Raw genomic sequence first — 16,862 nt, forward strand, 5'->3', positions numbered from 1 at the left:
GAAGGAGACCAAGTAATCCTTCAACCTGTTTTGTTTAAATTTAGTCTACAGACCCAGAATGCAGTCCAGGTCTCTAGTGCTGAACTTTGAAGATGAAGGTCATAGCTCAATAATGGAATTCTCAGTCAGATATGGTGAAACTAGTAATCCTACCAGATCTCCCAAGTCCTCTGTTTTTGAGTAGGACATTTTGATCCCAAGGAGACACACTGTAGAGAAACTAGGTTATAGGAGGAGAACTGATCATAGTTAATAGAGTAAAATGAAATACAGGGGCCAGAGCTGTGTCATAGAAAGCTAAGCCCCCACCTTCAGTGCCAGCATCCCATATGGGCACTGTTTTGAGTCCCACCTACTCCACTTCTGATCCAGCTCCCTGCTAATGTGTCCAGGAAGACAGCAGAGGGTGGCCCAAGTGTTTGGGCCCCAGAACCTGCATGGGAGACACAGAAGAAGCTCCTGGCTCCTGGCTTTGGGCTGGCCCATCCCTAGCCATTGAGGTTATTTGGGGAGTGAACCAGCAGATGGAAGGTCTCTCCCTCCCTCTCTCTCGCTAAAACAACTTTCAAAATAAATACAGAAGTCTTAAAAAAACAAAAGGGTGATTCCATTTTATATAAGGACCAATGACCTTGAATAATCTAAAATTTGCCAAATTTAAGGGTAACTTTTCCATAAGAATTGAAAGTAAAGAGTTGAATAAACACAAATATTGGGGCCAGAACTGTGGTGCGGAAGGTATGGGATGCCTGTGGTGCTGGCATCCCATATGGGTGCCAGTTCTAGTCCCAGCTGCTCCTCTTCTGATCCAGCTCTGCTGTGGCCTAGGAAAGCATTCAAAGATGGCCCAAGCACTTGGGCCCCTGCACCCATGTGGGAGACCCAGAAAATGTTCCTGGCTCCTCGCTTTAGATCAGCTCAGCTCTGGCCATTGCAGCCACTTGGGGAATGAAGCAGTGGATGGAAGACCTTTCTATTGCTCCCTCTCACTGTCTGGAACTCTACATCTCAAATAAATAAATAAATAAATAAAATCTTTTTTAAAAAATACAAATATTAAAAATTGTGGGCCAACACTATGGCATAGTGGATAAAGCTGCCATCTGCAGTGCCAGCATCCCATATGGGTGCCAGTTCAGGTCCTGGCTACTCCGCTTCTCATATAGCTCCCTGCTAACGCACCTGGGAAAGCAGGGGAGGATGACATAAATGCCTGGGCCCCTGCACCCACCTGGGAGACTTGCATGAAGCTCCTGGCTCCTGACTTCAGTGTGGCCCAGCCCTACAGCAGGAAATACAAATGATGAACCAGGAACATCTTGTATTGCCAGCAAGAACCAACCGAAAAGAACTTCCAGTGGTCAAAGCTGGAACAATCTGAGCAAAAAAGTAAGTACTGTAGTATTAAGTTAACACCCAAAGTATAAAGTACACATCTGTGAGCCCACACTGCTATAAAAATTATTGGATAAATGGGAAGAAAGACAAATGTCACAGAGAATTTCTATTAATTTGGAAAGGTTCCCCACTAATGAAGTGGGGCATCATTCCACACACCTCCAATGTGGGCTTGGCTTTCGAAGGGTATCATACAAAAAGGGGGTGGGGGAGTAACTGCAACAGAAACACCTAACACCACCTCACAGACGGTCAAGGCTAACATGCTGACACTTGTTAACAAGCACACACATGCTGACAGCATGTGCCCTGGATAGGATGGGATGAGAAGCACACTTCACCTCTGTAGACACCCTTCCAAAACCCCAAGCCCCAGACTAACCAAGAGAATAACACCAGACAAATGTCCTATTGATGGGGCATTCTACAAAATATCTGACCAGCGCACCTCAAAACTGTCAGGTCATCACAGGCAAGGAAAGTCCGAGAAGTGTCAACTCCCGTGAAACCATGTTGGATGGGATGCGGGGGCAGAATAGAGCATGTGTGGGACAATAGTGAGATCCAAGCAGACGGTGGAGTTTAGTTAGTGTTGGTTCCTTATGGGGATAGGGAGTGCCCTGGTAACGTAAGAAGACATCAGAAGGAGAGTGGCAGTGGGTGGGCTGTGGTGGGTGGGTGGAGAGCACAGGTGGAGGGGTGCCCTGGGGAAGGAAGACACTTCTTCTATGGGAGGACAGAAGAACTGCTCCTCTACTTTCTTAGGGTTGCAGCTGGGGTGCTGTGAGTTAAACCAGCAAAAGATTAATAAGATTCCTAGTCATATACACACACGAAAGCTCACAGGAAAATATGGCTAGGGAGATGGTCAGAAAGTGTTTGTTGGGGCCAGCATCATGGCCCAGCAGGTTAAAGCACCTTCAGCGATGCCAGTTGGCTGCTCTGCTTCTGATCCAGCTCCCTGCTGACGTGCCTGGGAAAGCAACAGAAGGTGGCCCCAAGTGCTTGGGCCCCTGCACCCACACAGGAGACTTGGATGGAGTTCCTGGCTCCTGGCTTTGGACTGGCCCAGTCCTGGCTGTTGTGGCCAGCAGACAAAAGGCCTCTCTCCATCAGGGCCAGTGATGTGGTGTAGCAGGCGAAGCCATTGCCTGCAGCTGTGGCATCACATATAGGCACCGGTTCGGGTCCCAGCTGCTTCACTTCCCATCTAGCTTCCTGCCACTGCTCCTGGGAGGGCAGTGGCAGATGGCTTGAGTACTTGGGCCCCAGTACCCACGTGTGGGACCCGGAGAAACCTCCTGGCACTTGGCTTCAGATTGGCCCAGCTCCAGCTGTTGCGGCCTTTTGGGGAGTGAACCAGCGAATTGAGGACTGCTCTCTCTACCTCTCCCCAACTCCCTCTTTCTCTCTGTAACTTTGCCTTTCAAATGGATAAATGAATCTTTAAAAAAAAGTCTCTCTCTCTTTCAAATAAAATAAATCTTAAAAGAAAAAGTAAGGTTTAACTCAATAAAGGAGGGGAGAAGAAGAAGGGCAACAATGGGGAAACAAATGACTTTTGAGAAAGCTCAGCAGGCCTTAGAAGAGATGGGATGTGTGATAGTTTTTGTGAGAATGTTTAGGTAATTCCTTTTTTAAATTTGTATTTATTTATTTGCATTATATTTGAAAAGCAGAAAGAGAGAGAGAGACACGACATCTTCCATCTACTGGTTCACTCCCTAAATGCCCACAACTGCTGGGGCTGGCCAAGCTAAAGACAGGAGCTTGGAATTCCCCTCGGGTCTCTCACATGGTTGGCAGACAGGATAGAACAGGACGCACTAAACTAAGCCTTTTCCAACCTGACAAATATCCATCTCCGGACCCAAGCCAATCAGGAGGAAGGAGCTAACAGTCTGGACCCTAACTGCAAAAGACCTCCTCCCGCCCTGTTCGGGATGCCTGCCACCTGCTGCATGCCCAGAGCAGCCTGACATGATCCATATGTGACCTTCCTGGGAAGGTGCATGTGTGCGAAACATCCAATAGCACCTGTGCAGAACACCGAGCTGGGTGCAAAGCAAAATGGCACAGTCTCAGAGGGACAAGGCAGAACTGCAGGCTGGGTGCAGTTCGAAGTGCCAGGTGCCAAAGGGAAACTGCCAGGACTCCCAACCCCATAAAAGCACCTGTGCAGCTGCCCCAGTAATCCTTGTCTGGGTTGCCCACTAGCCTCCTCCTGTCAATTACTAATTGCAAGTGAACCAAAGAACTGGGGTTGGGAGCAACATGGACTCAACTACTTGAACCACCTGCTACCTCCCAGGGTGTGCATTAGCAGGAAGCTGCATTGGAAGTGGAGTAGCTGGGCCTGGAGCCCAGGCACTCTGATATGGGATGCCGGTGCCCCAGGCAGGGACGTAACCACTGGACCAAGTACTGGCCCCTGTTTCTTACCCTGGTACTGACTTATAGCCAGTGACCAGAGTCTTCCCGCTTGTGAAACTTCTAGGGAGAGGATGTAGGACAGCTGGATTCTTTTGGGGAGGCTCTGTTTTTAGGTGGATAAAGGGAGTTCAGGGAGAAAAAAAAAGCATTCACTGTGGTATGTTCTGGATCCCTTCAGCAAACAGAGGTAAATATACACATTTGGACAGGCTGTGGCCAGCTCAGTAAGTCTGTGGCCACCACTGCTACCACCAAGGCCTCTGTCCTGTTCTCTGTCCTCTTATCCCAAAACCTGCCCCAGTTCCCATCATCCGGCCCCTCTTACCTACAGCCAATGGAAGTTCAATGTAATCAATGAATGCTTTCCTCCCCCAAAGTTTCATTATAAAAATGCTCTTGACGGGGGCTGGCGCCGTGGCTCACTTGGTTAATCTTCCACCTTTGGCGCCGGCATCCCATATGGGCACCGGGTTCTAGTCCTGGTTGCTCCTCTTCTAGTCCAGCTCTCTGCTGTGGCCCAGGAGGGCAGTGGAGGATGGCCCAAGTGTTTGAGCCCCTGCACCCGCATGGGAGACCAAAAGGAAGTACCTAGCTCCTTTTGGGGGTGAACCAACGGAAGGAAGACCTTTCTGTCTGTCTCTCTCTTTCTCACTGTCTAACTCTGTCTGTCAACAAAAAAAAGCTCAATGTACCCAGGTATTTCAAAAAGTCGATGGAGAATCAGATCTAAAGCTAAGTTTACTTTGGTGCAGCCTTTTTTTTTTTTATGATTTATTTGAAAGTCAGAGTTACACAGAGAGAGAAGGAGAGGCAGAGAGAGAGAGAGAGAGGTCCTCCATCCTCTGGTTCGCCCCCCAGAGGGCCGCAATGGCCAGAGCTGCGCCAATCCAAAGCCAAGAGCCAGAAGCCAGGAGCCTCCTCCGGGTCTCTCATGCGGGCGCAGGAGCCCAAGGACCCGGGCCATTCTCCACCGCCCTCCAGGCCACAGCAGAGCTGGATCGGAAGTGGAGCAGCTGAGACTGGAACCTGCGCCCACATGGGATGCCAGCACTGCAGGTGGCAGCTCCAGCCACCACGCCACAGCGCGCCAGCCCCGCAGACAGTTTTTGAAACAGTTTTTGTTCCAGCTCTCTTCTGCCTGTTTCTGTCTGTAAGACCAACCTCCTGTCCTCAGGGCACCAGAACACTCATCCTATCTGATGAAGCAGAGAGCCCAATTCTAGAATTGAAAATAAAGCCAGTTAAGCTCTGCAAGCTCAATGGCTGTGATTTTTCTCCTCTGACACTGGGACCGTCAGGACACAGAAGCCTGACTTCGGTGGTTAGAGGGGAAGGAGGTGATAAACTAGAGCCCAACACCGCACACGACTCTCCGTGCCTGTTGGCTCTGAATGAAGAAAAAGGGGGATGGAGGGGATGGGGGGCGAGGCAGGATTTTCCTCGAGAAGAAATCTCAAGAAGGGAAGCTGAAGGCAGGAAAGACTGTTCTCTAACCAGGGCGGAATCCTGACTGGAAGAGCCCGGTTTTACACTTGATTCAGGGTCCAGAGCAAAGAGGGGAAGGCTTGTGCTGAGTAGAGGACTAAGCGGGAAGACGGCGATGCGAGGCAGACATGCCCGCAGCACTGGGAGGAAACAGCACACTCGGGGTCCAGGCGCAGGCCAGCCGCAGGCCTCAGAGCCTCAGCCTCTCCCGTGCGTCTCTGGACCCTAGAAGCGCTGGCGTTGTCCGGGGTGTGGCGTCGACCTGTTCACTCTTTCAGAGCAGCGGTTCTCACCGTTTCGTCTGCATCGGTCACCAGGAGGGCTTATTAAAACAGATCGCGGGCCCCCCTATACTGAAAGATTCTGAGTCAGGAGGTCTAAGGTGATTCCTGAAAATGAGCATTTACAGCGCGTCCCAGTCCCCAGTCTAGGAACCACTGTCCTAGAAAATAACTGAGTATCCCAGGAAGGTTCTAGAAGAGTGGTTCACGGGCTTTTGTACTCTACTTTGGAAAGTAGTAAATATTCACGCTTACCAGAGAAGGGCAGCAGTGCGGTAGGTGTGTCCTCTGTGCGGGTTAGTCCAGGAGGGGCAAGCGCAGCCTACAGGATTAACGCCCAGGCCTGCGTCCGCCCCAGGGGAGGAAGGCAGGGGCAAGGCAAGAACTCTTCAGAGATGCTACGGGAGTCTTGGGGAGCAATCACTGAGCCGGATGCGGAGAGCGAGCAGGCTGCTCAAGAGGGTATGGGGCAGTTTGGAGGTGGAAAACGGCGCTCCGTCAGCAGGACAAGCCCAGCGAAGAACCCAGGTAGAAGAAAGTAAAGTAAGCATCTGCACACACGTGCGGAGAGCGTACAGGTTCACGGAAGGCGCCTGCGCAAGCCGAGCAAAGAGCTCCCCACCCTTGTTCAGGCTCACGCTGGAGGCTGGCTTTGGTTGCAAACCTCCCGGTCCACGCCAGCCTTGCTCACTCGCAGCAGCGCCACCGAAGGCCTGTAGGGTGCGCTCGTCCCAGTGCTCGCCCAGCGCTCGGCTGGCCCGCGCCTGCGCACGGCTTCTGCCCCGTTGCGAAGGGGTGAGGCCTGTCCACGCCTGCGCACTCCTGGACTAAGATGGCGGCGGCGGCCAGGCGGGGTTGGGGAGCTGCGGCTGCTGCCGCGGGGCTTCGCAGTCGGTAGGTGATGGGCCGGGAACTCGGAGGAGGCGTGCCTCCGGACCTATCCCGCCGAGCGGTCGCCGCCTCGCCGGTCGTCTCTCAAGGTGGGGGAGCGGGGACGGGGTGCATCTGATGGCGCCTCCCCCCGTCGCCGCAAGTGGGGGTTTGGTCGTGAGGGGCACGGCTGTCGGTGGGACGGCGCCGCGCTTCGCCTCGGGCTCAGACCTGTGGCCGACTGCCTGCGCTCGGGAGCCCGCGGAGCCCGGGTGTGGACACGAAATCAGAATGTCGCATCAAAAAGAACACACCTGGTCTCATTCCTCACTTTCCCGGTGAGGCCCAGAGAGAGGCGTGACTGTCCAGAGCCACGCAGCTTAGTTTGCAAGGGTTGCAGCTCCGAGTCCCCTCTCCCCTAAGCCCACGCCGTTCCTTTGTGTTCCCCTTTCTCTGGTCCCTTTAGGAGTTTTGCTTCCTGAAGACGCCGGTCAGCATCAGTTAGAGGACATGTGTGGGTGTCCGGTCGTGATTTTTACTTCAAGAGAAAAACAGGGAGTTTGGCCTCTTGACCGGTGCTAACGCTGCTCTTGACGTTTCAATGCGTTTCTTAGCTGCGGGAATTCTGTGGGTTACCCTGTCTGCCCTTCAGATGCGTCAGTAGGTGTTTTCCTTGACTAATTTTACTCGGTTTTCTAAAAAACTTCCAACTTCTCTCTGTCAGAATGTGCTTATGTAGGCACTCTGCTGCCTTCTCCGTGGGTGAAGGGGCAGGAATACTGGTCTTCCCGTGTGTTTCCAAGTTCCAGAGTATGCCCAGAGAGACTTCGCGAGTGCAGTCAGGGCGTTTCAACCAGCGGTTGCACAGAGTGATAACGGTAGCAGCTACCGTTGCTGACTGTGACTGCAAGACCTGGCGCTGGCACACGGATCACAGGAGCTGTCATCCCAGCCTTTAAGAGGCAGCTGTGAGGAACTGAGGCGGAGTGCTAGTACCTGCGAACACAGGAAGATATTCTCTTCCTTAATGAGCTTGCAATCTAGTAAAAAACCAAAACAAAACAAAACGACAAATGAGAAAACAAAGAGTGCTGTCGTAGAGTCGTGTGATTTAAAGTCGTGTCCTACCTAGCTGTGGCCAGCTCTCTAGAGGGAGGGAGGGAGGCCTCGCAGAGTCCGTAATTCCCCTCCAGTGTTGTTTCCATGATGTCACTGATGCTTTCTCTGTTGTGACTCCTCAGTGCCAGTCCTTTAGTCTCTCCAGCAACATCTAGGAAACTTTCTATGGTTATGGTACCACAGTGCCTTTTGCTTATAAATCTCATTTAAAGATTACTAAAAGTAGGTAAAATTTTTAGGTAATCTGCATTCCACTTAAGTGGTACTTATTCTTCCTTTGTGACAAACAGTATTCTGTTTTTGTGGAAAAAAAAAAAAAGTGATGTAGCCTGATCATCACTTCCTGCCTATAATAGAGAAGTGTGTGTGTTTTGAGGTTATTATAGGTGTTTGACCTAGTGGTTGGGATGCCTGCATCCCATATCAGTGACTTGGGTTTGATGCCCACCAGCAACTCTTGACTTCCTACTAATGCAAACGCCTGGAGGCAGCAGTGATGGCTCAAGAAATTGGGTTCCTTGGGGCTGGCGCCGTGGCTCACTTGGTTAATCCTCCGCCTGTGGCGCTGGCATCCCATATGGGCGCAGGGTTCTAGTCCTGGTTGCTCCTCTTCCAGTCCAGCTCTCTGCTGTGGCCCTGGAAGGCAGTGGAGGATGGCCCAAGTGCTTGGGCCCCTGCACCCGCATGGGAGGCCAGGAGGAAGCTCCTGGCTTCAGATCGGTGTAGTTCTGGCTGTAGCAGGCATTTGGGGTTGAACCAACGGAAGGAGGACCTTTCTCTCTGTCTCTCCCTCTCACTGTCTATAACTCTACCTATCAAATAAACAAAAAATAAATAAATAGATAAATTAATTAATAAAAGAAATTGGGTTCCTGACACTCACTTGGGTCTTGGATTGAATTCCACATTTTTTCTTCAGCCAGCCCCTTCCAGGCCAGTAGTGCAGGCATTTTGAGTATTGAACCAGTGTGGGGAGCAGCCCGGACTAGACTGAGTTACTGGAATTAAGACTTATTCTATGCATCTGCTCTCCCACAATATGGCGCTGGGAGAGAAGTAAACAGCTTCCACACAGCTGCCTCCAGTTCAACCAATAAACTGTAGGACTTGCTCCTGATTGGAGAGCAGCGTACTCGGCGTGTGGGCAGCCGAGTTAGGATTGGCGGAGGAGGACTATAAAGGAGGAGAGAGACGGCATGCACCAGGAACATCTAAGGGGAACATCTAGCTGAAGGAACACCTGTGCAGCCCCCCAAGAAAGCCGGCCGGCGGTGTGCCGCTCCCCTGCGGAAGTGGGGAATGTGGCCAGGGGGAACTGCCCTTCCACGGAGGTAGAAGGGATAGTAGCCAACCCGGGAAGAACCAGCAGCAAACCCGGGGAGGGCCGAGCAGACGAAAGAACAGCGCAGGGTTCAGTGTTGCTCCTCCGCGAAGAGGGGGAGCGACATAATGGTGCCGTGACTCGGATATGAAGCCTAGGCAGGGTTTAGTGTCGTTCCTCCACGAAGAGGGGGAGCGACATAATGGTGCCGTGACTCGGATAGGAAACCTAGGACGGATAGGAAACCTAGGAGGGAAAGACCGGGAAGAAGTGGGAAATTACTGGAGAGAGAGACTAGCAAACAGCCTAGGGAAAAGCCGGACGAAAAAGGTGCCGGAAGAAGCTATTGAAAGCCTAGGCATAGACTCAGATACGGACTACGGGGGGAAGCTGGGAGAAATCTCTAAGGTCGAAAGCGAAAGTGAAAGCTAGAACAAACAGACTCGGATGCGGACTGTGGGGAGAGGCCAGGAGAAATGAGGGAGGAGTATTGTTGGAAGAAAGCTTAGGGAAACATACCGGGTAGAGAAAAATGTTAGGGAAATTGAAGCCACGGGGGGCAGGCCGAGGCGGATACGAAAGCCACTTTGGGGTTCTCAAGTTAGCCCGGGAATAGGGGGCGAAAAGTTGAAACCAGAAGCTGAAACGTAAGCCAGATTGGGATCCGTCTGATTAGCCCGGGGAGCAAAGGACGGGAAGCCAAACCGTGGGGCGGAGACGTATGCTGGGTTGAATTCGCCAGGCTAGCCCGGGGAACTTAGATTGAATGCTAGTGGCGGACACGTAAGCTACGCTGTGTTACTCGCGGAAGCCGCCGCGTGCAGAGAGAGCACGGGGCGTGAATAGATAGGGAACGGGGCTGGCGCGAGGCCGTGGTGCAGACGCGAAAGGCGTGGAGACCGCGGAGCGCGCGAAGCCAAGCCGCGCAAAGCCGAGCCGTGCAGATGAGAGAGGCTGAAGCGGCTCAGAGCCGGGAAGCCGCCGAGAAGCAGCCTCGGGGCGGGCAGCGGGAAGCTGCAGGGATAAGAAAAATAGAAGTTTAGAAATAAAGTGAGAGAAATGGGAATGTTGGCAGACAGAAGTAAAATGGGAGAAATAGGAATGCGCGGAGATAGAGAAATAGAGAAATAGAAAGGCCTCCCTACAATACAACAATTAGAAGGCTTGGATTCGGTCTGCCTGATTAAGTGAGGCGATGAGCACCTACGGGCGGCTAGCAGCTTATGCGCTGCAGGTCACCGAAGACAGGCACGAATTAACATCAGTAAGGCCTCCCCACAATACAGCAATTAGGAGGCTTGGATTCGGTCTGCCTGATTAAGGCGGTAAGCACCAGCAAGCAGCTCGACCAGAGTATGAGCTGCAGGTCACCGAAGATAGGCACGAACCAACACTAATAAGTCTCCCCCACAATATGGCAATGAGAAGGCTTGGATTCGGTTTGCCTGATTGTTAGGGCTTGTAAGCCCCTGCAGGCAGAGCAAAGCATGCGCTGCAGGGCACCGAACACAGGCACGCATCAGCGCCTAAAAACCTCCTCACAACATGGCGAAGAGAGGGCCCGGATTCGGTTTGCCTGATGGATAGGACTTGTAAGAGCCTGTGGCAACTCTAGCAAGTAGAGCAGAGTGTGTGCTGCGGGACACCGAAGACAGGCGCGTATCAACGCCAAAAAATAAAAAGAAAGGGGGATCTGTGGGGAGCAGCCCGGACTAGACTGAGTTACTGGAATTAAGACTTATTCTATGCATCTGCTCTCCCACAATATGGCGCTGGGAGAGAAGTAAACAGCTTCCACACAGCTGCCTCCAGTTCAACCAATAAACTGTAGGACTTGCTCCTGATTGGAGAGCAGCGTACTCGGCGTGTGGGCAGCCGAGTTAGGATTGGCGGAGGAGGACTATAAAGGAGGAGAGAGACGGCATGCACCAGGAACATCTAAGGGGAACATCTAGCTGAAGGAACACCTGTGCAGCCCCCCAAGAAAGCCGGCCGGCGGTGTGCCGCTCCCCTGCGGAAGTGGGGAATGTGGCCAGGGGGAACTGCCCTTCCACGGAGGTGGAAGGGATAGTAGCCAACCCGGGAAGAACCAGCAGCAAACCCGGGGAGGGCCGAGCAGACGAAAGAACAGCGCAGGGTTCAGTGTTGCTCCTCCGCGAAGAGGGGGAGCGACAAACCAGTGGTTGGGAACTCTCTCTCTCTCTGACTCTTTCTTCCGCTCTGTCAAATAAGTAAAGATTTTAAGAAGTACTTATGTGTATGCTCACAAAAGTGACTCGTGTGCTTAAAATTTTTCTGTGGCTTTTGTAAAATGTCAGTCATAGTGGATATTAATATATATATATATATTTTAAAGATCTGTGTACTTATTTGAAAGGCAGAATGAAGGAGAGATCCTTGGTCTGCTGGTTCACTCCTCAAATGGCCACAATGGCCCAGGAAGCCAGGAGCTGGCAGTTCCCTCCCAGTTTCCCATGTGGGTGGCAGGGATCCAAGCACTAGGGCCTTCGCAGTCACGTTAGCAGGGAGCTGTATCAGATTAGAAATAGAGCAGCAGGGACACAAACTGGTGCCCATATGGAATGCCGGCACTGTATGCAGAGGCTTAATCTACACCACAGTACTGGCCCCAGTTTAAAACATTATTGCTGGGTCTGGCATTGTAGGCAGTGAGCTAAGCTGACACCTGCAAAGCTGGCATCCCATATTGGAGTGCTGGTTCGTGTCAATGCTACTCCACTTCTGATCTGGTCTAGCTTCCTGTTGATGCGCCTGCGAAGGCAGCAGAGGATGGCCCAAGTACTTAGGCTCCTGCACCCCCATGAGAGATCAGGAAGAAGCTCCTGGCTCCTGGCTTAGCCTGGCCCAAAATTGTAGGCATTTGGGGAATGAGCCAGCAAGTGAAAAATCTCTCTCTCCTTCTCTCTATATATTAAAAAAGTAAAGTTAAGGGCCAGCGCTGTTGCGTAATAGATAAAGCTGCCGCCTGCAGTGCCGGCATCCCATGTGGGCACTGGTTGGAGTCCCGGCTGCTCTACTTCTAATCCAACTCTCTGGTGGGGCCTGGGAAGGCAGTGGAGCATGGCTCAAGTCCTTGGGCCCCTGCACCCGCATAGGAGATCCAGAGGAAGCTCTTGGCTCCTGGCTTCCGATCAGCACTGCTCTGGCCGTTGCGGCCATTTGGGGAGTGAATCAGCAGATGGAAGACCTCCACCCCCATCTGCCTCTTTGTAACTCGGCCTTACAAATAGATAAATAAATCTTTAGTTGTGGGGAAAAAGGGACACTAACCCACTGTTGGTGGGAATGCAAACTGGTTAAGCCACTATGGAAGTCAGTCTGGAGATTCCTCAGAAACTTGAATATAACCCTACCATACAACCCAGCCATACCACTCCTTGGAATTTACCCAAAGGAAATGAAATTGGCAAACAAAAAAGCTGTCTGCACATTAATGTTTATTGCAGCTTAATTCACAATAGCTAAGACCTGGAACCAACCCAAATGCCCATCAACAGTAGACTGGATAAAGAAATTATGGGACATGTACTCTATAGAATACTATACAGCAGTCAAAAACAATGAAATCCGGTCATTTGCAACAAGATGGAGGAATCTGGAAAACATTATGCTAAGTGAATTAAGCCAGTCCCAAAGGGACAAATATCATATATTCTCCCTGATTAGCGACAACTGAGCACCAAAGGGGAGACCTGTTGAAGTTGAAATGGACACTATGAGAAACAGTGACTTGATCAGCTCTTGTCCTGACTGTTGATGTACAATGTAATACTTTATCCATTTTAGTATTTTTTTTGTTCTAGTACTATTGGTTGAACTCTGTAATTAACACACAATTATTCTTAAGTGTTTAAATTTTAACTGAAAAGTGAACCCTGTTAAATATAAGAGTGGGAATAAGAGAGGGAGGAGATGTACAATTTGGGACATGCTCAATCAGACTTGCCCCAAATGGTGGAGTTAGAAATGTGCCAGGGGATTCCAATACAATCCCATCGAGGTGGCATGTACCAATGTCATCTCACTAGTCCAAGTGATCAATTTCCGTTCACAATTGATCACACTGATAGGTCTAAGAGTCAGAGGGATCACACAAACAAGACTAGTGTCTGTGAATACTAACTGATAGAATCAAAAAGGGAGAGAATGATCCATCATGGGAAGCGGGATACACAGCAGACTCATAGAATGACAGATGTCCTAAATAGCACTCTGGCCTCAGAATCAGCCCTTAAGGCATTCGGATCTGGCTGAAGAGCCCATGAGAGTATTTTAGGCATGGAAAGCCAAGACACTCTGGGGGAAAAAAAAAAGACCTAAATGAAAGATCTCTGCAAGTGCGATCCCAGTGGAAAGAACAGGGCCATCAAAGAAGGAGGTACCTTTCTCTGAAGGGAGGAGAGAACTTTTACTTTGACTATGACCCTGTCGGAATAAGATCGAAATCGGCGAACTCAAAAGGCTTCCATAGCCTAGGCAACTCATCACTAGAGCCTAGGGAGATTACTGATGCCATAAACAAGAGTGTCAAATTGTTAAGTCAACAACAGGAGTCACTGTGTACTTACTTCTCATATGGGATCTGTCCTTAATGTGTTGTCCAATGTGAAGTAATGCTATAACTAGTACTGAAACAGTATTTTACACTTTATGTTCTGTGTGGGTGCAAACTGATGAAATCTTTACTTAATATATACTAAATTGATCTTCTGTATATAAATAATTGAAAATGAATCTTGATGTGAATGGAAGGGGAGAGGGAGCGGGAGATGGGAGGGGTGCGAGTGGGAGGGAAATTATGGGGGGGAAGCCATTGTAATCCATAAACTGTACTCTGGAAATTTATATTTACTAAATAAAAAAAATCTTAAAAAAAGTTAAATAAAAAAAAAAGGATAGCATTTTAAACTGATTTTTACAGCAACTTTACATCAGGGTTCTAGAGTTTTTCACCACTAAATTCTCTTTTTATTTCCTTTTCTGGCAACATTTGCTTTTCTTTTCTCCTTTTGTTTTTAATTTGTCAAAACCATGAAAAATAGTCAGTTAATGCTTCTTAGCAGAATGAAATAAGAACACGAGGTTAATGTTTCTAGTCTCAAAGCTTGTAAAGATTGTTGACTACTCTAGCAGTTGGGAGGGCAAAAGTGCACTTTCTATTAGACTTTTTGAAGAATTGAAATACTTTCTTCCATCTGCTGCTTTACTCCCCAAAATGTCCGAAATAGCCAGCTGGGCCGTGCTGAGGCCAGGGGCCCAGATCTCAATCTGGGTCTCCCTGTGGGTAGCAAGGATCCACCGACTTGAGCCATCATTTGCTGTCTCCCAGGTGCACATTAGCAGGAAGCTGGAATCAGAAGCAGAGCCAGGACTCAAACCCAGGTACTCTGATATGACATACATGTGTCCCAAGCAGTGTCTTAACTACTATTCACCCCGCACCATGAAGACTTCACTGTAATATACATCCTTTCCTTATCAGTTTTAAACCATGTGCTTCTATTTGTTAGTTTTAAATTTTTTTAAAGATGAAATAAAAGTTCTTTGAATTCTTCATCCATAGCTAAGAGTGTGGGACTATAGGTTGTAAATCATAAATGTAGATGCATTTGTTCTTGCATTTGAATGTTAATACTATCCTGTGTAGACCCAATTATCAAGGCTATGAGTTTCCATTTGAGCACTAACTGTTTTTGAATTCATTTTACATATTGCTTACCTAGGTAAGTGGAAAAGATGTTAATATAAAGTGAAAAGCAGGTCTATAACTATTTTTATTGCTAGTTAGGCTTAAATTTTACATATGTCTTTTTGGGGATCAGTAGTAACTAAAAGATGAGATCTCTTAAAATGCCATTTATTGTTTTTAAATGTAGATTCTGTCATGTGATGATGAATCCATACATCGTTAAGAAAAAGCCTCTGCATCAATTTGTCCGAAAACCTCTTTTCCCATTGCCTGCAGCCTTATGTAATAATACAGGTAAATTTTTACCTCTTTTAGAGCAAATCGTGTTTCAGAAACAGAGCTGTGCTAGGATTTTGTGGGTCAAAAAAAAATGGGACTTTGTAAATTTTCTATTCAGAAACTTGTATCTTTTAAAACTGTAACACCACATTTTACTGCAATTATTTGTGACGACGTTGTCCAGTAGGTCTGTGAAATTTCAGGGTCTTGTACAATATAGCTGTGGAAGATAAGAGTTGCTCAGTAATTTATTTCTGAAATTAAAATATAAAAAAATTGACAGAGGATTTGTTTCAAAGAATCATGTATTTTGAGCTATTGCTTTCCTTATTTTGATACAAATACCCCCTAAAATTAATAAATTTCTGGTTTTCATCCAGATCTTAGAATGGAGGATTTTCTTCTTTTTTTGGTCAAAATTAATTTCCAGGGTTTTGTTGACGATCTTACTGATTTTTTTTTTTTAAAGATTTATTTGAAAGAGTTACACAGAGAGAGACAGAGAGAGAGAGAGAGGTCTTCCATCCGCTGGTTTACTCCCCAATTGGCGGCAATGTGGAGCTGAGCCGATCCAAAGCCAGAAGCCAGGAGCCTCCTCCGAGTCTCCCATGTGGGTGCAGGGGCCCAAACACTTGGACCATATGCCACAGTGCCAGCCCCAAAAATGATTTTTTTAGAAGAGTTATTGATTTATTTGAGAGGCAGAGTTACAGACAGAGGGAGAGACAGACACACACACACAGGGAGAAAGGTCTTCCATCTGTTGGCTCACTCCCCAAATGGCCATAGTGGCCACAGCGGCATTGATCCTAAGCCAGGAGCCAGGAGATTCTTCTGGGTCTCCCACGTGGGTACAGGGCCCCAAGCACTTGGGCCATCTTCCACTGCTTTCCCAGGCCATAATAGAGAGCTGTATCAGAAAAGGAGCAGCAGGGACTCGATCCAGTGCCCAAATGTGATGCCAGCGCCACAATACTGGCCCCTGAAAATGATGTGAAACATAACCACTGTAATGTGGTTAGGGAAGCTTGGGAACAGAGTGATTGTGTGTGTGTGTAAATGTGCACCTGTGTGTGGTGGTGGAGCTCGAAGCATGTGCATTCAGCCTAGTGTTTCAGCAATGCCTTGAACATCTTCCTGTGGCCATACTCTGGAAGGTGGCTGACTGGCCCAGGGCATGAGCTGAATTAGGATGGAGACTTTATCTTTTCTGGAGACTGAGGCAAGTGCTTGCCTGTAGGCTTGTGTGTCTCCCAGGGTCACAGAAGAGTTTACTTGTAAATGTTGAGTAATTCAGTGGAGAAAACAACTTTATTGAATTTTTAAATTTTGTAGGACTGAAATATATTGCCATCTGGACTTTTAAATTGGAAACCCACTCATTTAGCTGACACTGACTTTAATCATCATTAATCTATATTTTGGGGGAGCATATGCCTGCCTTGAGGTACCTATTAGTTATTACCAAACATAATAAGAAAAACTATATATCAGCCTCTCTATCTTCTCATAACTCATGATACTTTTAGGAACATCTTTCTGGACAGTGGACTTGGGGGTCATTTTTGAAATATTTAATTAAACCCGATTTAGATTATAATTGGAATGATTTTGTTAAATAGCTATTTAGTTTACTCTGGGAGTAGGCATTTGGTACAGCTGTTAAGATGCTGCTTGGGACACCCCCGTCCTATGACAGAGTGTCTGAGTGTGAGCCCTATCTCTGGTTCCTAATTCCAACTTGCTGCTAATGTGTATGCTGGGAGGCAGCAGGTTGTGGTCCACATGCTTGGATCCCTGTTGTCCACATGTGATGCCCAGACTGAGTTCCAGGCTTCTGGAGTGGGTCTGGCTCAGGCTTGGCTGTTGTAGGCATTTTGGGAGTGAACCAGCAGATGGAAGATCTCTATCTGTCTCAGGCTTTCCTTCTCTGTCTCTTTGCCTTTAAAATATAAATAAATAAAAA

General features: G+C 48.7%; 1 protein-coding gene across 9 annotated transcripts in view; it reads left to right on the forward strand.

Annotated features, from left to right (window-relative positions):
- The first annotated feature begins 6,421 nt into the window (after window positions 1-6,421).
- NFU1 (NFU1 iron-sulfur cluster scaffold) overlaps window positions 6,422-16,862 on the forward strand; it is a 42,724-nt gene continuing 32,283 nt past the window's right edge. For 3 of the 9 annotated variants that reach the window (XM_051842826.3, XM_089326344.1, XM_089326345.1), the window contains exon 1: window positions 6,422-6,491. Coding sequence is in view for 4 of the 9 variants with exons in the window: in XM_089326344.1 (XP_089182470.1) it covers window positions 6,430-6,491 (62 nt within the window). In the remaining 5 variants the exon portion in view is untranslated. Of the gene's footprint in view, window positions 6,806-14,804; window positions 14,912-16,862 lie in introns of all 9 variants that reach the window. The other 6 variants (XM_017340705.4, XM_070069013.1, XM_070069011.2 and 3 more) reach the window with 3 other exon arrangements.

Source organism: Oryctolagus cuniculus, chromosome 2, assembly GCF_051225735.1.
Source record: "Oryctolagus cuniculus isolate XC-2025 breed Fujian yellow rabbit chromosome 2, ASM5122573v1, whole genome shotgun sequence".
Classification (NCBI taxonomy): Eukaryota; Metazoa; Chordata; class Mammalia; order Lagomorpha; family Leporidae; genus Oryctolagus; species Oryctolagus cuniculus.